We start from the raw sequence: 24665 nt of genomic DNA, 5'->3' as shown, positions 1-24665 counted from the left end.
GGAGAGACAAAGGTGGTTGGGTATGGCAGCCGCTCCACTGACATAGCACCTGTGGCAATAGGCGCTCGCTCACACTATCTAGAGTTCAGACTCGCTCACACTATCTAGAGTTCAGAGCAGCTGTCACGCTCCTTCTTACTCTTTGGTTCTATTGGGTAAAGTCACGTAGGTAAAAAATAAAATAACAAAAATCACGACGTTTCGGCCACAACACAAGCGGCTTTCATCAGGTGAAGGGACGAGACTGTCTGGAGGACAGCGCTGGAGTGAAAAAAGCCACGCTCAGATCACGACCTTTAAGCTGTGTGAGAAGAAACAAAGCACTTTGACAAAGCCTTGACAAAGGAATTAGCATAGAATTTAGCATTGAAATAGCTGAGTGATTAGCTTGTAACTGGTCACAGAAATAGCTATGTTAAAGTCAGAGCATATACATTCACCGAGGCACCTAGTACAAATCAAACAGGAGAATTTAGAGAAACACAACCACGCTCAGACCGCGGACCTTTAAGCTGTGTGCGAGCAAACAAGGTGTCCTGACAAAGAAATTAGCATAAAAATTAGCATTTGATTGGCCGATTTTAGAAAAGAGGTGGTGTATGTGCCGGTGGACTTGCCGTTTGGCGCGGGGGGGGGGGGAGTTTACCTATTGATGGTGTGAAAAGGGAATTTCTAAGAGCTACGAAAGTTTGGGGTACCACTACTTGAAAAATATACTGTACCATTGAAATTAGTTTAATGTTTAGTTCGATTTAGAACATCTTTCCAATGGTTGCTTAATTTGAAACCATCTTCTCGGTTGAAATTGTGTCTGTTTGTAGATCTGAATTGCCTCGTGAACAAATCTCTGATAAAAACTCGTGGGTTTGCAAAGAACCTTGGTATCGGAGAAAATTATATCGTGATCACCCACAGCGTTGTAACAGTGATCAGCCACGGCAGAAGAATTCGTTTTGCCGTGTTTCAAATCTGATTTGTGCTGTTCTGTTTCCTGTTAGATTGCAGTAGTTAATGAATGGCGAATGTTGCCTTCAAGTCTCGGAGCAAACCGGTCGGGTGGCTCCACGTTCGAGCGAGCGACTCGCAATCGGACGGTTGCGAGTTTAAATCATGGCTGAGGGTTGACTCGGCCCTTATGTCCCTGTACAATGAGCACCATTTGGGGGGTGGAAGTCAAGATTGATTGTCCTATAGGGAGACTTGACCCCACTCGACGAATGTGGAATTTCCACCACAAGCGATGATCTCGACCTCAGTGCTCGCTTGAGCAGGAAATCGCCTTTGTAATCAAAAGCAAGCGAAGAATCGAAGCGTCGCACGGGGGAAAACCCCAGTGTCCCACTCGGGTTGTAGGGTCTGCTCGGTGCACAGTGGGACGGACGCCTGGGCGATCGTGCCTTGGATTTGCATAACAAGGTTAGCTGGTGCGTGCAGAGATTTTGAAAAAAAAAAATTCCTATCGTAGTTTTGTGTGTGTGTGTGTGTTTTACATGTGTAAAGGAGTTCAATTTCTGATAAACCTTGTGCTTGGTCTTTATTCTGTCTTCAGCCCACCGCATTACGGAATTTCTCAGTTCATGTGGCCCAAACCGCTGCTCTCTGCTGGTATTCTGTTTTTCGTCCTTTCTGAGTATGGATTCCTGCAGTCACGAAAGCTTTAAGTCAAGATTTACCTGAGAAGTGTGCAGGAGCTAGTAAGGGAGTGGGTGGGGCCTATAAGCACTGGCCATGGCTGACATCAGAAGAGTGACGAGGTCCACTCACTATTGAGTGGCCAGAGATTTAGAGATCAATGAAGCGTAACACAGTCTGTGATATACGTTGAACTCTTTTCGTAGCGTACGTAACCAACCATGGTAATCAGAGGTCTGGTAATGTCACGAGACTTCTCTGCACTTGAGGTTCCTGGTAACCTTCGCGTTGTCGTGGGAATGAAGCCGTGATGTGCTGCCAAGCCCTGCGCATGGCTCTCGCTGTCTCGCTGCAGCCATGTGGTGTGGCGTGTGACTGTATTGGATTTAGCATCATGCTGGAACACACGGGGTGATGCGTGTGTTGGTGGAGGCATATTTTTGCTAAAATGTTACACGTGGCCTGGCGTGCAAACACATGTGGCGGCTTGCATGCGCAGATGTGGAATCTTGAGCCATGTGGCTCTTTTAACGTCACGTCCTCCGATAACTTGTTTTTGTCCTCCCATCGTAAAGGTGTAAGGGTAGGGTTACATTGAGGAAGTGCAGTGTGTGTCGTGCGGGGTGTCATGGTGTAGTGGTTGGCATACTGCGCTCAGCCATCTAGATAACCTGGGTCCGATTCATGACCTCTCGCAGCTCCTTTGGTATTTTGTCTCTGACCCTAACTTGGGTCTCCCGTAGGTTGACCGAGCCTATTGTGGTTTGTGCTCAATGTCATCGGAACTGGGCAGAAATATGCGATTAAACCTCATGTGCTGGTCGTATCGCCACCTCCACTCTTATCAGCCACACGGCCTTATGGGAGTGCACGATTTCAATAGCGTTGGATCAGCAAACCTTGAATTGCAAAGAATATTCGAAAAGACTGACTTTTATCAACACTTTAAAGCTTTTAAGCTCGTCACTCCTTCGGGAACGTTTCGGGCGCTCGTGGTCAGTGTCAATAATGCTGCATGAGCCCTGCAGATGCAGCCAACGTGGGTTTTGCTCGCAGCGGATTATCTACAGATATTCGAGCGACCGCGTATCTTGCCTGTATAGACAGCGAGTAGTTCACAGCATTGGTTCAAGCGAGCCTGACTGCTGATAACAGAATGTTAAAAATGGTCCAGAGTTTCCTTTTGTTGAACCAATACATCCATAAGGCCATGTGGCTTATGCGATGTAAAAAAATGTATGGAGAGACAAATATGTGAAGGAGGCATTTATCCGCTTATATATTCCGTTATGTACAAATTGGTCGTCAGAGCCCTGGCGGCTGTCACGTTGTTCCCGCACTCCCAGCATCAGTGGATCGTGACGCTTGCATGCACTTGCGCTGCTCAGGAAGAGATGCTTGCCCAGCAGCTGTGAGAGACGTTACGGTGTTCGGCTCATCTCGGCGATGGCAGGAGGAGCAACAGGGCGCCAGTGTCGCCCATTTCCAGGTGTGGTGGACAGCGGTCGATGCGTTGGCACGGCGCGCCGTCACCGCCCTGCTGTGTGTTTCACGTTAACGGGGTGGAAGATTCTGTGTTGACTTTGAAACGGCGACTGGAAGGAGAAAGATGGGATCCTTCACATGCTGGCACTACATGATGTTGGCGAAACAGTCGTGTTTTTTTTAAAGGTCTGTAAATAACCATCGATAATTTAAATATAAGTATTGGAATAGTATCAGCTGAATTTAATATTGCTTTTATATCTCTTTATATCTAATGTTTTCCACCTCCTTGTTTTAACAATTTCTACAATGGCCCATGAACTATGTTTTTCTGGTGACGATAAAAAATTGGAAGGGAAACGTGAAAATAATTTCCGACCAGTACTTGGCAGCGAAAGGGAAAGGGTACTCCATTTGGAAACAAAACGTACCAGTCAGTGCAGCTCTGGCTCACCATCTCCCCATGACGAGCTCTGCATTACCCTCACGTGGGTCCACCTATCACCACAGAAACGATAGTTGGGGGGGCAGTGACATGGCCTAGCGATAGCACGTTCGCCACATTTTGCGGTTCCAATTCAGCGAGCTGCTCTGGTTACTGTTGTGGGTGTTTTTTCACCATAAAATACATGTTGTATGCTTCATAGCTTCACAGACGTTAAAGATCTTGTGAGATCATTATAAGAGCAGGCCATTTTATGCAGTGTCGTGCTACCAGTTTGATAAATTTGAAAAGTGACGCTGCAAATTACTTGGTTGGGAAAACAATATGGCAATCATTGAGACTCATGTGAGGCTTTCCAGCGTGAACAAGCATAATGATAAATAATAATTTGAACAGTGACACTGCGTAAAATTGTTCATCGCATGAACGGAGTACAAACGCAAACACAGAGGGCACTGCAAAATGCTTTGAGAGGCGAGGGGGTTCCTCCACACACACACACGCGCGAATCTTCAACTCTGACCCTTGCTGAAATGACGGCACGGCCCAGTGGTGGTGTTGGGTGTCTCGCTGGAGCCGGCCTGGCGCGGAGTGTGGATTAGGAGGCACCGAAACGGCCGCGGATATTGCTGGCGGCTGAGCGGGCGCCGAGAGCTATTCCTGTGAACGGCCGGCTCGTGCAGTGCCGGCCACACCGCCAACTCGCGCCTATAAAAGGACCCATGCCGCGTATAGATTTCGCCGTGGCGCGGAGAGAATAGTTTTAATTTTCTTTCCACCAGATTTTGTTTTAGTTTGGTGCCCGGAGAACGTTGGAGCCACGTTGTGCGGCGATGAGCGCACGAATGTCCCTCTCTCATGGCGACGCCGGGGGCACTAGCGTTATTTTTCCACTGTCCAAGTTGAGCCGTGCTGCTGATGTCACACAATGCGAGTGAGCTGGATTGTGGGGGGGGAGGAAGGACTTGAGGACGAGTGATCTTGATCGGTGTGCGCTGTGCCAAAAAGTTGAGAACCTCTGCCATACCGTGATATGAACATCGTCGGCCAGCCACTCTAAATGTGACGGCATCGTCCAGCTAGATTATATTACACGTCAATCAAGTTCTTCTTCTTCACAGCTTTTGGTTCTCCTCCTCCTTGTGTGTCTCCCCTTATGATCCATTCTCTTTCACCAGTCACAGTTTACAGAACTTATGATCTTTCCATCCCTGTCCTCTGCTATTTCCAGGCTGGCTCACGCTGGTATTAGCCAAGCAAACGTACTGGAGTCTCCATCGTGCCTCCGCTCAAATGCGTGTGACTACCGCTGATCTCCCCCCCACCACCATCCCTCTCAAGCAATGCCACTGCCAATGGCATCGCTCTGAAAGAAAGAAAATATTAAAACCCATACAGCGCTCCCTTCCGTTGGCAATATTTCTCTGTCTACGCGCGCAGCGCGCCAAACAAGCCGACTGCCAAAGTCTATGACCTCGTTACTGCACTCGGAGAGTGAAGATCATTGCCCAGAGAGGTGGACCCATCTCTGCGTCCATCGCCGCCGTCTTTTTGGTGGCACGTTTCTCCTTGCCCCAGAGAACGTCCTTGGGTTTTTTGGATCTGGTCTCGTCGCACAATTCCCACACGTGTGTGTGTGTGTCTGGCTGTGTGTCTTTGTCTCTTTGTGTGTGTGTGTGTGTGGCCGGGGGTCATGTGCCCCAAACCTAACCCCACCCCCCCATTTTCGTTTTTGTCCAGTCATTTAAATCCTGCGACTCTCAGCCAAGAGATAGTGAGTTCAAATCTGGCTCAGGAGTTGACTCGGTCCATCATCCATCCATCCAAAGATGCTAAAATAAGTACCACTTCGTGGGAAGTGAACAGTAGTCATCCTTTGCACGTGCGAACCCCCACTGTAAGAATGTGGAATTTCCACCATTCGTTCAGGGGCACCAGTGATGATGTGAGCGTTGTCCCTGTGTTTAGACACAGAGGTGCATCGGTTTATTGCTGTTATAGACTGTCCCTGTAGACACCCAGCCAAGTTGACGAAACGATCGTCCAAACCTCAACGACAAAAACCATGCACTAAAAGTACTCTCGTTGCCAGCCGAGTTGACGATGCCACACATCAAGCACCCACCCCCATGATGCCGGTACGTGCAACGACGTGACCTCGCGCCGGCACGCCGTGCTGCTTGTGACGGGACGCGACAGAACACATCAGCGTTTGTTGCGTTTGTTTTCCTTTGTCTAAATAAATACCAATCATCACTTGTTTACCCAGGACCTCTTTTCAGAGTTGGCACATCGGGTTGTCGCCGTGGCGGCGGGCTCATCGGCCATTGTAGGGACAGTACAAGGGATAGAAGTGAGAGTGCTCATCGACTCTGGAGCGTCCACTACTATTTTCTCAGAGTTGATTTTTTTATATTTTGCCCAAATGCTCCTGCGTTCTTCAACCTGTCGCCATTCCGTGTTTCGCCGCGAACGGGGGATCCCTAGGGATCATCGGTCAAATTACTGCGACAGTATGTATCGGCGACATCCAGTTGACCGGGCCAGTGCTATAGTTTCGAAATCCTTGGCCGTGCTGCCCTGTGTACTGGGCACCGATTTCTTAGGAAAAATGCCCTTGAAAATCCTGATAGATCAGGGCTGATTCGAGTCGCCATTGGGCCGCCGATTGGCTTTTCTTTCTTCCCCAACTCGATTGCACACAGCTAACGCCAGCGACGGACCCGGAAAAGACAGCGTGCGTACACACTTGGCCCACACCCAAGTCGGTGGGGGACGTGCGTAGCTTTATCGGATTTGCCTCTTACTATCGCCGTTTGTTGCCCGGGTTCGCTACTACCGGGAAACCTCTTCACACTCTGACGGCCAAGGGGCAAAAGTTTCGATGGGGGACGGAGGAGGAGGCCGCTTTTGTCACGCTAAGGGACGGTCTTGTTAATGCACCTCCCCTTCGATATCCCGATTTTTGCCTTGCCTTTCATTCTGGACACGGACGCCAACAACACCGGCATTTTTCTCTTAGTTGGTTTTTTCGGTAATGTCACGTAGAATGAGAATAAAATAATAAAATAAAACAATAAAATTCTCACGACGTTTCGGCCACAACACAAGTGGCCTTCTTCAGGTGAAAGGAACACCGGCATTGGCGCCGTGTTGTCGCAGGTCGTGGAGGGTGTGGAGAGCGTCATAGCCTACGGAAGCAGAGTGTTGTCACCGGCCGAACAACGTTACTGTGTGGTACGCCGGGAGCTGTTGGCTGTTGTGGTTTTTGTTCAGCAGTACCGCCCGTACCTCTATGGTTGGAGCTTTGAGGTACGCACAGACCATGCGGCCCTCCAATATGCGCCGCGTGTCGACCAGCCATCTGGCCAACTCTCGTTGGCTGGAAGTCCTTTAAGATTATTCGTTTGAAGTGTCATATCAAAAGGGTTTCCATCACGTGAATGCCGATGCTTTGTCGCGCTTGCTGCCGGGTAACGGGTGCGCATGTCTCATGGGTGCGGGGTGCTGTAAGCCGGCGGATGCGGGATTGCCTTCCCCTTTCGTTGCGTCGGTGGATGCTCCACCCCCTGATGGTTCCACCATGTCGGACGTGGGTGATACCACCCTGGGATTGACCTGTGCAGAATGGGGACGCCTCCAGGCGGAGGATTGCTCCTTGTTGGGGCTAAGGCGATGGGTCACGGACGCTGTTGAGGAGGTGGACCGACGGGGGGTGGCTCCGGTGATCCTGAAAGGGGGTCTGTTGATGCGCTGGGACAGCGGGTTGCGTCGCTAACCCCAAAGGGGGTTGTGAGGGACACGTGATGAGGTACCAGAGCCCTCGAGAAGAATCTGAAATGGGGCGTGACCAGGGGCGGAGCCGGCCACGCCAGAGAACACGATGGCTGTGTTCTGGTGCCACTCGTGACGTGAGTCTTTCCATTGCTGCTGTGCGGCCCGAGGTGGGAGCGCAGCTTTCACTAAAGTCGCTCCAACGAGGCCGTGCTCCACCTGTGATCATCGTCATCATCCTCGTCTCGTAATCGTCCACCTCTTAATTTACAAAGTGATAAAACAGCAACGTCCTGCGCTGGCAGAACGATCATCGAGACGCACAAAGTAAAGCTGTGATGTAATTCTTTTTTATTCCTCTCTACATATTTTTTTCAAATCTCTTGCCAAAATCCTCTCATGTCATGTGGTTGATCTCAACAAAACCTGGCCATTATGATCATTACCGCATCATAGAAATATTATATTTTAATCCAGGAAGGCGCAATGATACCAGCTGGAGGTTTAAAATGTAAGATTTGTCACAAGACTGCTGGACCATGGTGCATAAGCCTGTGTGTATATTTAAATATGATATTAATGTATTTTTCCGTGCTTTATACAGTGAAATTATAGAGGGCATGCTTAGGTGACCTGTATTCTACATGTGATTCTCACAAATTTGGCTTTTTCAGTAAATATCTTGAGGGGAAAAAGACGCCGATTATTTTTCCAAAATGTATAAGTAATTTGAACGTAAGTTACAAAAGACCGTCGCTGCCAAGCAACCAATGCTCACATTGCTTTTTCATTCCTACTCGGGGGGGAAAAAAAATGGCAAGAGTTTTGCTCGTATTTGTGATTTGGCTCTCCATTGATTATTTAGCTGGGTCCCGATTCTACTCAATTCTTGTCTCATTTCCACCGTCTCCTCTGTGCTGTGTGCCCTATTCCATCTCGTTCCCGCCCGTCCCCTCTGTTGGTTTAACACTTTATGGAGCAATGTCCACAAGCTTGGACAACCTTCGCGGTCGAGGTTGCTTTCCTTAATTCTTCGGTAAAGTCACGTGACTTTACCGAAAGAACCAAAGAATAATTCCTGCAGTCACGAAAGCGCCAAATCAAGTTTGCAATAATTTCCTTTTAATTGTTGACTCGTTGCAGGTTCTCGGTCCCATACTCGTCCAGATGGAATCCTATGCAAGCTTAGGGCTGAATTCTGAAATGTGTTCCGAGTGTGGGTTTCAATTCCACGGCGGCTACGTGGTCTTTTGGAGCGAAGTCTCGTCGGCCAGAACCACGACGCCCAACAAGCTTCCTCGCAGCTAATTGTGCTTAGGCTGAGATTACTGGGTTAAGGAGCTTATCGAGCCTCTTTTAGCACGCACGCCCTTCCTGAACCTCCTTGGCCATGCGCGTCCAGCCTCAACTGCTGCCATTGCCACCTCTATGTTGAACTCCCGGGCATACACAACCTTTGTCTGTTTCTCGCATCAGTAGCATTCGCTTTTGTTCCGTCATAAAGCGTCATTTGATTACCGGACGTCGGCTGGGAGCTTGGGAGGAGGAGGGAGAGGCCGGAAGCGTCGCTCGGCATGTTTGCTCATGCGGCGACGGGTTTGGGTTCGAGGTCTCGCCGGAGCGTCACGTTCACCTGCATCCGCGACATCATGGACAGAGGTGCGCGCCACTCGCGGGAACACTGCCGCCCTGCAGTTAAAACTAAATAAACTGATTTTTAAAAGTTTTTTTTAAACAACGGTTTTATTAACAACTTTGTTTAACTCACGGTCAAGAAGTACGTCAATGGCGCCTGAGACACGTGGCGCCTGCTTTGTGTGCGAGTCGATTCCACAGTTTAGGGACCGCGGCGTTTTTGACCTACATCAATATATAAATAATAAGGCGTCCATACAAAATGTAAATTGCTTCAAAGTAGCGAATTAATTGATTTTGATACAGGCATGCATTGTCACCGTATCTGTGTATGTATGCAAAATGTGGAATTGATTGGACAATGGGAAGTGGACGAGATTTTGATTACAAGATTTGACCAGGACAAACAGAGGAATCAAGTTAAGTAAAACCGTTGAAAAAAGTGAGGTTACCTCCAGTGTGGTGGGTGAGTGAGTGTGGTGTGACCTACCGTGTGGTGGCTGAACACTGAGGGAGGTGAAACGGTCAATATGGTAGTCAGCAAAAGGTTGATGGCCAAATTCCCACCGTCGCTCAAAGGCATTTCCTCAACGAGTTAGGCTTCTGCTGAAGACCCTCAGTGCAGGTCAACCAATGAATAGTTTTCATACTCTTTGGTTCTTTCAGGAAAGTCACGTAGAAATAAAATAAATAATAGAATACGACGTTTCGATCGCAACACAAGCAACCGTCATCAGGTAGAAAAGAACCCTAGTGAACTTAGAAATACAATGCAATACAACACAGAGAGTCGGCCAACACGACAGTCAGCACCTCACCTGGTTGATTACGTTCTTTCAAAGATTGATACATTTAAAAGAGAGACAAAACACAGACACGGAGACACACAGACAGACACACAAGCAGAGAGAGACAACACAGAGACATACAACATAGTCTCTCTCTGTGTGTCTCTGTGTTGTCTCTCGCTGCTTGTGTGTCTGTCTGTGTGTCTCCGTGTCTGCCGGTCCTTTGAAAAATGCTTTACTTATAAATGGGAGCCATATTGTTTAATTAGTAACAAAATAAACCCACATGTGATCTAAGTTTGGCTTGGAAACCCTCAAAACCACTTAGAGACATTATTAATTCTTGTTTCTGTCCTGTGGCCATTATGTGTTAAGCAGAAGCGAAATGGGGACTCGGCATTGGTTGAACTCCACGCCGTTTGGTGCATTGCCGGTTTGTCTCAAGAGGAGTTGGACTGCAGGGAGGGCCTGGGAAGGAGGTGCCAGGAGGATTTATCAACGGTCGTCTGCTAATCCGGATTTGTTTTTGGCTTTTTGGAAGGGGGGTTTGTGCAGACAGAGCGGAGTGCCAATGAGTCTGGGTTCGCAGAGAGAGGAGCCGTGCATTGCATCGTGTGCGCGCGTTACACACTTTTGGGTCGAGCGGAGAGCAGGTGTTGTTCATGAGGGAAGGGCGCACTGTGCGTGCGCGAGTGTCGCGGTTCAACGTGTGTGCGTGCAGTGTCCGTTTGTATTGGACGGGCGCCCTGGTCTCTACACGCTGCTCGGTCAATAACGACCTCAATCCAGTTTCATGTTTCTATAATTTAATTTACTCTGTATTTCACAAGTGATTTGTCCGAACCAACTTTCATTTCAGAATGTTTGTTCTATTTAACATCGATTATGTCGGTGTGGTTGTTTTTGCACAGATTTCTATTTGCTTAATTGCAGTACTTTATGTTACGTTATTGCTTTTGTCATTTTGGTAATGCAGGTCACTTACGAATGATACTTCGTCCTAGTCTCTTGAATTCTCACCTGGTAAAGCAAAATAAACGTTGACTTCTGTCGAATACTAGTGTGCCTGTATGTATGAATCGTTTGTGCACTGCGCCACAAAGCCCTAGTCTGTGTTCAATTGATGACTGCAAACATTAATTCACCAGTGGCAATTGGTATCTGAACCTGCCATGACCTCGCTCGACGCAGCCTTCAACGAGTAGCTGGTACGATGTGTGAACGTCAGAACCTGAGAGACAAAGGGGGTGTGGCCAAGTGCTCACTACATCACCCTCTTGTCTTACCAGCCTTAATAGGCGCTCACAAATGCCATTTCTTCCCTCGTACTGCTCTCCTCTGGAATTCCCTCTCATCGTCTCTTTCTAAGCTCTCTATTCAAGAGACGCATTGCACTCCTACCCATTACAGCTGTCATTGTGCTGTTTGTTGCTGGCCATGTGACATGTTGGGCCTTGGGGCCAGCAACTGTGTTCATGTAACAACGGCTTCTTGTCCTGACCGTCCTTGGCCTTATTCCAAGGCTTGGCCATTGGCTCGTTCCTGAACTCAAGGTGTCCTTGTGCGTATCTACGACTATGCCATGGAGTAAAACCGTAAACCGTTTTCAGAATGGATGACCAATTCTGACGACCAGTTACTGCTATCTGATTCCATTGGAATTTTAGTGATGAATGCATCGATTTGAAATGACCACCGTTGTTTCAACTGCCGCGGTTCCTGGAGATGGGATCAAATCAAACCGGCCACCTCTGCACAGCAAGTCCAGCGTGATTACCATTTGCACCGTGGCAGTGCCCTCGCGTTTCTCGGTTAAACAGGGAAACGCTTTGTGTTTATTGCGAGATATTCGTGCGGCAAACACGAAACTGTGCTTTTACTGTCTTTACTCATGGTTTCTGGTCACTCGCTTTACACATCCCAACGCTTGAGACAACTGCTACAAAACAACACCGAATGATGACGGCCGCGGCCGGGCAGCGCGATTGCATTTTAATCGTGGGGGGCACGGAAATTGGAGGGGAAGTGACCGTCCCAGAGGTCAAGGCAGATGAGGTCACGAGGCGGTGGGGGAGGGAGCCGGCATGCCGCTCGGCGGTTGGGATGTGTAGGTGGTGCCGTGGAGGAGGCTGCGTTTATGTACTGTGGCCACTAACCCCACCCCAACCACCTACAGTAAGGGAAAAAAGTATTTGATCCCCTGCTGATTTTGTACGTTTGCCCACTGACAAAGAAATGATCAGTCCATAATTTTAATGGTAAGTTTATTTGAACAGTGAGAGACAGAATAACAACAAAAAATCCAGAAAACCGCATGTCAAAAATGTTATAAATTGATTTGCATTTTAATGAGGGAAATAAGTATTTGACCCCTCTGCATAACATAACTTAGTACTTAGTGGCAAAACCCTTGTTGGCAATCACAGAGGTCAGACATTTCTTGTAGTTGGCCACCAGGTTTGCACACATCTCAGGAGGGATTTTGTCCCACTCCTTTTTGCAGATCTTCTCCAAGTCATTAAGATTTCGAGGCTGACGTTTGGCAACTCGAACTTCAGCTCCCTCCACAGATTTTCTATGAGATTAAGGTCTGGAGACTGGCTAGGCCACTCCAGGACCTTAATGTGCTTCTTCTTGAGCCACTCCTTTGCATTGGCCGTGTGTTTTGGGTCATTGTCATGCTGGAATATCAATCCACGACCCATTTTCAATGCCCTGGCTGAGGGAAGGAGGTTCTCACCCAAGATTTGACGGTACATGGCCCCGTCCATCGTCCCTTTGATGCAGTGAAGTTGTCCTGTCCCCTTAGCAGAAAAACACCCCCAAAGCATAATGTTTCCACCTCCATGTTTGACGGTGGGGATGGTGTTCTTGGGGTCATAGGCAGCATTCCTCCTCCTCCAAACACGGTGAGTTGAGTTGATGCCAAAGAGCTCCATTTTGGTCTCATCTGGCCACAACACTTTCACCCAGTTGCTCTCTGAATCATTCAGATGTTCATTGGCAAACTTCAGACGGGCATGTATATGTGCTTTCTTGAGCAGGGGGACCTTGCGGGCGCTGCAGGATTTCAGTCCTTCACGGCGTAGTGTGTTACCAATTGTTTTCTTGGTGACTGTGGTCCCAGCTACCTTGAGATCATTGACAAGATCCTCCCGTGTAGTTCTGGGCTGATTCCTCACCGTTCTCATGATCATTGCAACTCCACGAGGTGAGATCTTGCATGGAGCCCCAGGCCGAGGGAGATTGACAGTTCTTTTTGTGCTTCTTCCATTTGCGAATAATCACACCAACTGTTGTCACCTTCTCACCAAGCTGCTTGGCAATGGTTTTGTAGCCCATTCCAGCCTTGTGTAGGTCTACAATCTTGTCCCTGACATCCTTGGAGAGCTCTTTGGTCTTGGCCATAGTGGAGAGTTGGAATCTGATTGATTGCTTCTGTGGACAGGTGTCTTTTATACAGGTAGCAAGCTGAGATTAGGATCACTCCCTTTAAGAGTGTGCTCCTAATCTCAGCTCATTACCTGTATAAAAGACACCTGGGAGCCAGAAATCTTTCTGATTGAGAGGGGGTCAAATACTTATTTCCCTCATTAAAATGCAAATCAATTTATAACATTTTTGACATGCATTTTTCTATATTTTTGTTGTTATTCTGTCTCTCACTGTTCAAATAAACCTACCATTAAAATTATAGACTGATCATTTCTTTGCCAATGGGTAAACGTACAAAATCAGCAGGGGATCAATACTTTTTTCCTTCACTGTATTTATTTCGCTGTAGTTGACACGAGTACCTCGTGCGGTGTGCGTGTGCATCAACGCTGGGGAGGCAAAGGCAGCCCTTATGCGACGTGCCGGCCTTTGTGATTGTGTGCTTGTGTTCACATGCATGCATACGTTTTGTGGTTGTGTTTAATGTGTGTAAACTACATATGTATGCAGTCCTGGTCTGTGTGTGTGTGCGCGTGCATGTCGACCGGTCCTGGGCCTCACCTCGCTCGACTCAGTCTCAAGTTCATGATGTGGTGTGTAAACATTGCCACTGGGGGGACAAAGGCGGTTGGGCATGGTTCTGGCTAGCCAACCCCCTCGTGTACCGTACTGGCCTTTATAGATGCTCGCTCGCAGCACTTGCCCCACAATTCTGTTAAGGCTATACTGGGCTTTTTGTATTTGTATTTGCTGTGACCTTAACCATGCGGCCATGCATTTGCAATGTTTGCACGAGTGCCTGCGTTTGCACAAACTGTAGCCGAGTGTGCGTGAGAGTGCATTTGTGTGTAAACGCATATGCACGAGGGTGCGTGTTTGTGAGAGTGCGTTTGTGTGCATGAGTATACATGACGTCCATGTGCGTGCATGCATTCGAGAGAGCGGGTGTGCGTGTGTTAGCATGTTAACATAGTAGAGTGTTTGTGCATGCGTGCACGTGAGTGAGCATATGCATGGTAGTGTGTGTACATGCATGGTAGTGTGTGTACGTGCATGCTCACGCACCCGGGCCGTGCAACACTGCCTTGAAGCGGTTACCCAAGCGACGGCGCTCACGTGACAATTAGAACACGTTGCCATGGTTATGTTGTGAGCGAGAGAAAGCGAGGGAGGGAGAGAGCGAGAGAAGGGGAGGGAGGGTGGTGAGAAAGAGCAGGAGATAGAGAGAGAGAGAGCGGGAGAAAGGGGCTGGGAAGGAAGACGGCGTGCGAGAGGGACACAGCGTGTGACAGGGACACTGCCTGAGAGGGACACAAGGAGAGCGAGTGACCACGCCCGACGGAGAACGAGGGGGGCACAGAAACGGCCTGCGCAATTTCTAAAGGCTCGTGCGAATACCAAATCGCGTTAGAGGAGGGCGCGCAATTGGGAGTGGAGGAGGAGGAAGGAGGTGGAGGTATCGGTGGGGCGCTCGGGGAGCGATGGAGGATGGCTGGATCAGCTTTGCCGACCGCTACGACACCTCGGCCCTGCTTCACTTCTGCACTCCCGGTGAGGTCGTGCTGGGACGGGGGGACCGGCTCGGGCCGCGTAGACTCCGTACGTGCTCCCACCGTGGTCGCCGAGCCAGACCTTGCCCCTGCCATTGCCACCTTTACCGCCCGTTCATTGCTGTGCGGACACCGGCCACGCCGATAACGCCCACGACCTTTGCCGTCCCGTGTCGGTGTGTGTGCATGCAGGTATGCAGGTATGCAGGTGGATCCCCCACAGTGTTATTTGCGTAAACGAACAGATTTGCGTAAACGTATGTACGTGCGCACGTGTGCGCATGCGCATGTATTTATGTAAAAGCATTTGTGTGTATGTGTTTTTATGTTGATGGACTGTCTGAATCGGTCCTGACCTCCCCTAGGTTGATTCGGCCTGAAATTAATATCTGGTACGTGATGTGAAACATCAATGCTGGGGTGATACAGGTGGCTGGCAATGGTCCTGGCCACCCCCCCCCCCCCCCCCCCTTCTTGGGTCGTGTCAAGAAGTCTGTCGAGGCACTGGGTCCGAATTCATGGTCATTCAATTCCTGGCCAGGGTTGACGGTTTCTTCATCATCATCATCCGGGTTAGTAAATGGACGATGAGCTGATTGGGTCGAACAACTTAATACAAAACCAGTGGTGTTCTGTGCGTAGAATTATGAATTAAAATTTTATACCAAGACCGACGGTTTTTGCGAGCACTGTCCTGTGTTCATTCGACTGGACAACGTAAAAGGCCATCGATATAACTCAACATTTTCAAGCATAAATGAAGAGAAGCATTTAAAACAGTAACGCGCTTGCATGCATGTACACGTGCGCGTGCTTGCTTGCGTTTATAATCATGTACGATGCGGCATAATCAGAACCACAGACGCGGAACTCGTTGACGTTATTGCCTGGCTGGTGTCCCGGCGCCGGCTTGCCGTGCGGTGCCCAAGGGCCGTGGGGCGGCACCGCTCAGTGTCACGGCTTTACCTCGAGCCAGGCACCCGCGCCGTGAGTTTTCCTGCCATGTGCCTGCATTGGGTTTACAAAGGGCTGTTATTATAATATCTGCTTGAGTGGCATCCCCTCATGTGGATGGGCAAAATACCCATTAATGACTTGGCCTTACCTTCCAAGCAGAATGCTCCTGTAAAGGAATCTTGAGATTAATCTGAAGCATGTCTGTGCAAAATAAAGGACCAATTTAAATTAACTTTAGTCCACCTGATGTAAAACTCGGGGAAAAATGCAATGTTCCGATTATGGTGGCAACCACTCTCAACTCCCTCCACAGTGGTACTTATTTTATCAATGTCTGAGGGATGATGGGCCGAGTCAACCGTCAACCAGAATTTGAGCTCGCAGCTTTCTGATTGCGAGCGACGGAGGCTGCACTGTTGGCCTTACAAAGAGGGCTCGTGGAACGTTGTTAATGGTATTATGCAATTGGGGCAGGTGCCTGTTTGTTAGGTGGCTGCAGGGCCCAGGATTATTCACACTGTGTCAATTTAATTAGCAAACCCTGGAAATTGCTGTGCATTGGGGTCCAACTGAGCTGGCGGCAGCGCTGCCACACTGGAGGACGAGCTGTGAGCCATGTGCTTACAATGCCGATGTGGCGAGGTGTCTGGCCAGGCAACCGATACGGAGATTAGGATTTCAGTGATTAGTATTTTGGTGGAGCAGAAGGGGCCAACAATTGGTGCCGCGACGAGTCTGCGTTCTTTGCTGCATGCCCCGTTCGGTTGTGTGGATCTGCAAGTAGGGTCGCCACGGTTCCCACTAGAGCTTCCCACTGAAGGCCAAACCCAGCCAGCCTATGTTCATGAAAACTCGTCTATACCAATAGGGTTCAACACGATGCCCATACCAGATCTCAGTACAAATCAATTCCTGTCATCGAGCAGCGATCCAATTCCCGGGCCATCCCGGTCAAACCCGGACTGCAAGCCTCTGCACACCAGGGTTGCCACCTGTTCAGGTCAAAATCCACACACAGGCCTTCCCTAGGTCAACCCATTATTTAAATTAGTACCTGGTGCTGCAGTTCCCTAAACAACATCAGCGCTGGGGAGACAAAAGTGGCTGAGTTTGGTTCTAACCGCACCGCCCCCTCATTCATCGTGCAGGCCTTCATAGGTGTTTGCTCAGCGCACTTGCCGCAACAGTGTGTGTCACTATAGGGGAAATCTTTCTATTTGTCTTGGGCATGTGTACACGTGTACACGTGTGTGTGTGCGCGTTTGTGCCTTTATTCGTGCATGTGTCTGCCTATTTGCATATTTGCGAGTGGGTGAGTGTGTGCACGTACGATTGCATGCGTTTGCATGTGTGTGATTGTGCACCAGTGGATGCCACCTGGAGCGTGCCACGAAGAGGTGAGGCTTTAATATCAGCCCCATCAAAACAAAGCACCTGACTGGGTACTTATTTCTATCAAATACTCAACCCCCGCAACTCTCCATGAGTGATGGGGCTGTTGTGGAGAGAGTGGAGAAGTTTCTGTACCTGGGCAGTGTGCTCATGACTAGCTCCGGTTTGGCAGCCGATGTCTTGCTCAAATCGAGTCGAGCAGTATTAACTTTTCATCAGCTGCGTGATGTTGCTGTGTGGAAGCTACCTGGCCTGTCGCTCTATACGAAGCTCTGGGTCTGCTTGGCCACAGTTATACCCTATAATGCTTGCGGGGAGCAAAAGTGGCAATTTTGCCTTGCACAAAAGAGGGCCCCCCAACAAACCAGTTTATTTGTCTCTAAAGAATTAAAGGGGTCCTTACGTGGCACTTTGACACAAGCCACCAACCCAGGCCCCCCAGGAACCTCTGGAGCACCCCCTGCATCTCTATGGGTGCTTCCTAATGGCATTTTCCCAACATTCCGCATGGTAAGCTACACAAGGGATTTATACCAGTCCGGTACAGGTGCATGTACATGTGGCAGTGATCAACACTTCACATTATGCTGAAATTCTTCACTCCCAGAAGGCCGTGCGTATGCTGATGGGTTGTGTGAGGAATACTTTGGTGTTTGTGTGAAGGAGACGTGGTCTCCTTGTTTTATCTACTGTCGGGTTCAATTCCGACTGTACCCAGCCATCATTGCTCATTGCTATCTGAAGCCCCTGGACCACCCCACACACCTATTGCGTATTTATAAATTTAAAATAACTGCACTACAAAAGTTTTGTAAAATAATGAGTTAATTAAAAAAGTTATAACGTCAATTATCTGGCTTGTTTTTCACTCAACTCGATAGATATGTGATCGAAAGTAATGCATTTGGTGCTATTCAGCTGTGAAAACGAATTATAGCATCTGCAACAAAGTTCTGCGTCCCTCAGCCATGCAGCCCACGGGGCGGAAGCCTCCACCATAAGTTAACTCGGCCACGAAGGAATGTACCTTGGGCCGTGGTTGGAAAGTTCATTGTTACAGAGACAAAGATGACTGGGTGTGGTGCTTGCCGCACCACCCACTTGGAGGGGACTGCGGGATTGAACGCGGGAGCGATTCCTGGCTCGTGGCTGATTTTAACGAGCTATTGCATCGGAGGACTCATTAAGTGATGGCTCTCTTTTCTGCGACAGCCTCTTAACGATTATGTAAGGTGGCGGTGACAGTGTGCGGTCGTAATGAGTTCTCTGTTGGGAAGGGGGCACAGGTCAACACGGGTATATTTGGGACTATAAATCTGCGTGTGTGCACGCACGTGTCTCAGCCTTACATGATTACCTGGTGTGTCAACGGCACCATTGAGGAGACAAAGGTGGCCGGGTGTGGTGCTGTCCACCCATAGGTCCTCTAACAGCATTTGCCCCAACAGTCAGTTAAACGCTATATGGGGAACTTAGTGTTTGTGTGTGTGGGTGGATCAATGGCACCCTGTTTAGTACACTGCGCAACAAAACTTGTTTCCCTGAGTTCAATTCCTGGCCATGGCTAAAATTAATCGAATACCTGGTGCGGTGTGCAAATATCAGCACTGGGAAGGTAAAGGCGGTCGGATGTGGTGTTGGTCAAACTGCATCCTTGTGCGTCATGTCGGCCTTAATAGGTGCTGTTTGACAGCACTTGCCCCAAATCTGTTATATAATACCATTGTGGGGATCCTTGTGGGTAAGTGTGTGCGTGCTGGGTGCGTGTGTGTGCGTGCTGGGTGCGTGTGTGTGCGTGCTGGGTGCGTGTGTGTGCGTGCTGGGTGCGTGTGTGTGTATACTGGGTGGGTGTGTGTATACTGGGTGGGTGTGTGTATACTGGGTGGGTGTGTGTATACTGGGTGGGTGTGTGTGTGCGTGCTGGGTGCGTGCTGGGTGCGTGTGCGAGCTGGATACGTGTGTGTATGTGTATACTGGGTGCGTGGGTGCGTGCTGGGCGCGTGTGTGTGCGTGCTGGATACGTGCTGGATACGTGTGTGGGTGCCTGCTGGATACGTGTGTGGGTGCCTGCTGGGTGCGTGCTGGATACGTGTGTGTGTGCTGGATACGTGTGTGTGTGCATGCTGGGTGTGTGCTGGATACGTGTGTGTGGGTGCGTGCTGGATACGTGTGTGTGTGCAATTTGGATGCGCGTGTGTGTGTATGCATGTTCGATACGTGTGTGTGCGTGTGTGCTGGGTGCCTGGAAAACAGCATGGGACAAAGTGGGGATGAACCTGCTTAGGCTGCCGTGCCTCAAATATTGGAAGAAGTAGTCACCTCCTGTGAGTGGCTGGCTGAGGTGCCATCTGTTGAGGAAGTACTGAAGGCGATCCAGACCAGGAAAGGCACCGGGCAGAGATGATTTCCCAAGTGAAATGCTGAGGGAGGGTGGCGTTTGTGCACAGATTTCCCTAGATGATATCATAATAGTAGTCTGGACCACTGGATGGATTCCACAGGAATGGAAGGATATCCTGGTGGTCCCCCTCTTTAAGGAGGACCGCACAGACAAGGATTATTCAACATCGCCTTACCAGGCATGCTGGGCAGAGGCTTGCAGAGCCCCAATATGGTTTCAAGAAAGGGTGGTCCTGCATAGAGGCCATGTTTTTTGTCTGTCTGCTACAGCAGAGGTGTAGGGAATTCCAACAAGACCTACATCTCTGCTTTATTGACCTGGTCAACGCCTACTATAGCATCAGTAGGCCTGGGCTCTGGGTTGTTCTTCGTGCTTTCAGAGTCCCTGACTCTGCTGACAATCATTAAGGACTTTCATGATGGTGAGCGGGTCCAGGAAAAACTACATGGCTGGGAGTCAGAACCATTCCCTGTTCAACTTGGGGTGCGACAGAGATTCCCTCTGGCTCCCACATTATTTAACATCTATTTCGTGAAGCCTTCGATGGCTGTACCGGAGGAATTTCCATCTAGTACAGATACAATGAAGGCTGATCGATGCCTGGGTGCGGTCAAGGGATGGCTCCCTATTGGTCAACCATGTTATGTATCCCGATGATCTGGTAATTGCTGCTCAATCAGAGGAGGAGTTGGAGGCGCTGCTGCTGAACCTGGAGCGTGCCACTAAGAGGTGGGGCATTACCATCAGCCCCACCAAAACTAAGCACCTGCCTGGGTATTTTGTACCATCAGACATTCCACCTCCAAATCTTCCAATTGTTGATGGGGCAGTTGTGGAGAGAATGGAGAGTTTCCCATACATGGGGAGTGTGCTCATGACCGTCTCCGGTTTGACAGCAGAGGTCTCACTCCGAATGAGTCGAGTGGCATTATCTTTTCATCGTTTGCATAACGCTGTGCGGAAGCTACCTGGTCTGCCACTCCACATGAAGCTTCGGGTCTTCTTGGCCACACTCATGCCCTCCCTTCTCTACTTGCGAAACGTGGACCCCCCTAATGGAACATCTTCGCCGGTTGGACACATTTAGGCTGGCCTGTCTACGATCCATTCTGGTTTTAACCAGGCTGGATTGTATGAGGAGCTCCTCCGGCAGGCAGGCTGTGTTGGCTGCGTCATGTAGCCCACATGTCCAGCCACTGCATGCCTAAACAGCTTTTGTTCGGCCAGATAGAGGGGGCTAAACGGGCGCGGAACGGGCTAGAGAAGAGATGGAGTGATGTGGTACAAAAGGATGTGGAGCTGAGTGGACTTGCCGATGACTGGTACCAGCGGTGTCAAGATCGGCCTCTGTGGAGGAGGCTCGTGAAGGACTCTACTGAGCAGTTGGAGACAGTCGCCCTCCAACAACAACGGAAGGCAGAGGAGTGACGCTCACAATAACGAGCGGAGCGCCGGGCGGCTAAAGTACAGCAAGTTGGCACAGTAGGAAGCACAGGTGTGCATCGGCCAGTCATCTTAGTCAGTCGACCTGTGGCATCTGGGTCTGCCCCATGACTTCCTGCCAGCGGGCGTTTGACACTTCACGTGGCCTCAACGTGCATATAGCCTGGCACGAGCGCCGTGGTGACATCACCGCCACTGGCGAATGGCGGATTGTGTGTACACTGGGTGCGCGCTGGATACGTGTGTGCTGAGTGCGCGCTGGATACGTGTGCGTGTGTGTGTGTTGGGAGCGTGCTGGATACGTGTGTGTTGGGTGCATGCTGGATACATGTGTGTGCGGGGTGCGTGCTGGTGGGGAGCGGTAGTGTAGCGGTTAGTGCGCGGCGCTACAAACCTGGTGACCCGAGTTCGATGCCCACTCACGACCAACACCAGTGACGATTATCTGAACCGGTCTTGGGCCTCCCCTAGGTCGACTCATCCTCAAATGAGTACCTGGTGCGGTGTGTAAACATCGCCACTTGGAAGACCAAAGGCAACCGGGCGTGGTATTGATCACTCACCCTCTCACGTGTTGTGCTGGCCTTCATAGGTGCTCTCTAACAGCACTTGCCCCAACAGTATGTTCAGGCTATACGGGGGAATCTTTGTCTTTTTTACGCATGTTGGATACATGTGTGTGTGTGTGCGCGTGCGCATGCTGAGTGCGTGCATGCTGTGTGCGTGCTGTGTGCATGCTGGGGTACGTATGTGTGCTGGGTACGTATGTGTGCTGGGTACTCGTGTCCCTGAGAACTCCGCGCATGCCACCGCGCCACGCGTGGGAGATGCTCTCCCACAGCCGGGAGCAAGGCCACACGCCATCCCACACACACGCACAGGACCCCACCTCGCCGCCCCCACCATCAACATCAGCTCATCACAAAGCCCCACCGCCGTTTTGCCTGGTCAGCCGAAACGCACCGAATCTTGTAATCACTGCAGATGAACGGAGCCGGCGCAGGGAGGGGTGGGGCGCTCCGCTGCTCTGGATGGGCAATGTGGTGTCGTTATGTTGTAAATTCAGCTTTGTACTTGCACTTGGGTTGTGATTGTGATGGAAACGTTGAATGCTTTATTGCGTAGCTAAGCTCTGGATGTTACACGAGTCTGGGCCTGCATGTCGAGTGTTTATAGAGAAGATGGTTACATCTTTTGATTCCCACAGTATGTGATGTTGGATGCCTTTGTAAGTTGCCATGTCTTGCTTTGTATTACAGTCCAAGGTCGTGTTTGGGTGGTGCAGTGGTTGGTCTTGTGGCTTGCGCCTATTTTTGTGGAGTTTGTATGGTCTGCTCAGTATGTTCTGCTCGTGTTCTGCAGAGCGTGGGTGAGTGGAGTTTGTATATTCTCCTGTTCAGCATGGATTTCTTCCGGATTTCCACTGGTTTTGTCCAAACATCCCAATGCTCCATAATTACATGCAAATTACTCAACTGGGATTTATATTTTGAAACCATCTCCCCCGACTTAAAAAAACTGGCAGGGGGAACCCCCTTCAGAAAGAGTCCTAAGACTCCGTGCATCTTTCCTTGGGTAACTAGCGGAACAATGATGATGATGTTGATAAACACCACGATTGATGATCCCCAACGACGGCCAACATCAGTGACGAGTGATATCTGAACCAGTCCTTGGTCCCCTGCCCCTGTCAATCAACCCACAGTGGCCAGCCTGGTGAATTATAGTCGACAACCATCATTTCCAATAGTGTGGCTAAGCCTTCACCCAGAAGGGGATTGACAAATGGCGTAGAATGACAACGGTATCCCGTTCGCAGGCTCAACATCATGCATCTCATAGCGAATGCTCCGAATGTGACAGTAACAGATAACAATTCCCATTTAGTTGTGCCTCACGGACACCAAAATTAGGCATTTAGGACTACTATCTGATGACAATAACCACGTACAATCCTCTGCTGCTTGTCAAGCAAGGGAGAACCCCGCCGAGGTTTTTTGACACCCACAGCACCGTGTGTCGCTGCGGCGGTGAGCAATGCTCCGTGCGGGTTCCAGCACGGAGACGACGTCGAGGGGAATTCGTCTCCGTTGGAGTCGGCGATGGCGTCTCCTGTGTGGACACGCGGGTCCTGTTGTTAAATGAAGCGCAGTCGGAGCAAGAACGTCTCTTCCGATGTGTCAGCTCAACGCGGAAGAGTAGCCCAGATGCCATCTCCAGGTTGTTCCAGCAGAAGCCCTTCTGCCAGGGATGGCGTGAGCAAGGAATTTCAGGGCTGCACCTTTACCTTTGTATATTGACGGCTGGGGGGCGCGGGGGGGATGTTTATTACACTAATGATCACCAGCTATGATGTATGCACTGCTGGATGAACTCACGTTGCCACGCATGTGGTTATTGCCCAGATGACGTGGGCCCCTCGGAGGGCTTGGCCGGCGGGGACGGCGGTGGCGCCGAGCTGGTGGAGCGGCTCTCCGCCCTGGAGCAGCGCGTCGCCATGCAGGAGGACGAGATCCACATCCTGAAAGCCGCGCTCGCCGACGTCATCCGGCGGCTGCACGCCGCGCCTGACGGCATGGCCTCGCCGCCCGGCCTGCTCGCCCGCAGGGGGCCCACCAAAGGTATCGCCACCACCATTGGCTTCGCTGCCTCCATCGCCATCACTCGTTACCATCCTCACCAATACCTCTTTCCGCCACCTGCCTCGCCACCACCACTATTGGTCCATCATAACCAGATAGAACTAGGAGGGTCTTCATCCTGGATTAGAACAAGGGCAGGACATCAATAGCACAGGTTGCTGGGGAAAGGGAGTTTGGGGCAGCAGAGAAGAATGGTCGGAGGTTGACTGGCCCATTGGCAAGAAGCCCTCCCTGGCTGTTGGAGCAGCGAGTGTCGAGGGAGCTGTTCATGGCACAGGCAGGTCTTGTCAGACGCGCGGTCCTGAGCATAGTTGAAGATGTCCACACACACGCTGCACTCTCAATACCCAATCTCTTGAGTTGTTATTATTTCACACATCATAGAATTAAGGTTCCGTAGCTGCACTCGAGGCCAGACTGTACAGGTAGCTCGACCACCTGAGCAGGTAGAGTGTGGGTAACGTCCATCTCTTTCAGCATGTCGGATCGATGTGGAAGGGTAGACCAAATACCACTCGAGAGGTCGGTCTTTGAAGAGGCTCTTCCGTCGGCAGCGGCATAAGCGCGACATTGCAGGGCTGCTGGCAGCTGCACAGCTGCACGGTTGTCACGACGATGATGGGATGTGTGCGTACGCGCGTGCGTGTCTGTGGGAATTGAGCGAGGCTTGTTTTTAGCGATTACAAGCGAGAACTGTGCTCCGGTTTGTTCTCCCATCGCCCTGTAATGCCACTCACTGTCCACCCCCCACCCGTCACCACTCCCCATCGCTCACGAGGTGGGAAAAGAGCACGATGCAAAAACAAGGGACCGATTGAGCAGAGTTTTGTGGAATCATCAACCATTTTTACACCCACTGCTTATTTCAGTTGGAGCTGAATGTGTTGCTTAAGATATTCGTAATGAAGGTATGGCCATGTGAGACCTGGGCAGATTTATTTAGTTTTTTATCGCGGTTTCCTTCCAAAGTTGCCAATCACCCTTAGAATCAAGGGACGTCGGGCAAAAACCAGCCATGGCATTTGATTTTAAAACAAATGCTATTTTCGGTTCAAACTTTAAAACGCTCTACAATCTCTGCAAACG

The 24665-nt window shown here is 50.1% G+C and overlaps 1 protein-coding gene across 2 annotated transcripts in view; it reads left to right on the top strand.

Annotated features, from left to right (window-relative positions):
* The window catches only part of LOC116939724 (echinoderm microtubule-associated protein-like 2), a 69446-nt gene that overhangs the window by 19780 nt on the left and 25001 nt on the right, over positions 1-24665 (top strand). The window contains exons 1-2 of one of the 2 annotated variants that reach the window (XM_032948485.2): positions 14392-14745; positions 23343-23558. In XM_032948485.2, coding sequence (XP_032804376.1) covers positions 14676-14745; positions 23343-23558 — 286 coding nt within the window. In that variant the 5' untranslated portion in view covers positions 14392-14675. Of the gene's footprint in view, positions 1-14391; positions 14746-23342; positions 23559-24665 lie in introns of those variants that run through there. The other variant, XM_032948486.2, reaches the window with a different exon arrangement.

This window comes from Petromyzon marinus, chromosome 6 (assembly GCF_048934315.1).
Source record: "Petromyzon marinus isolate PM22_M1 ecotype Great Lakes invasive population chromosome 6, UKy_Petmar_22M1.pri1.0, whole genome shotgun sequence".
In the NCBI taxonomy this organism is placed as follows: domain Eukaryota; kingdom Metazoa; phylum Chordata; class Hyperoartia; order Petromyzontiformes; family Petromyzontidae; genus Petromyzon; species Petromyzon marinus.
The sequence above is the reverse complement of the archived record's forward strand: the minus strand, read 5'-3'. Positions and strand labels throughout refer to the sequence as shown.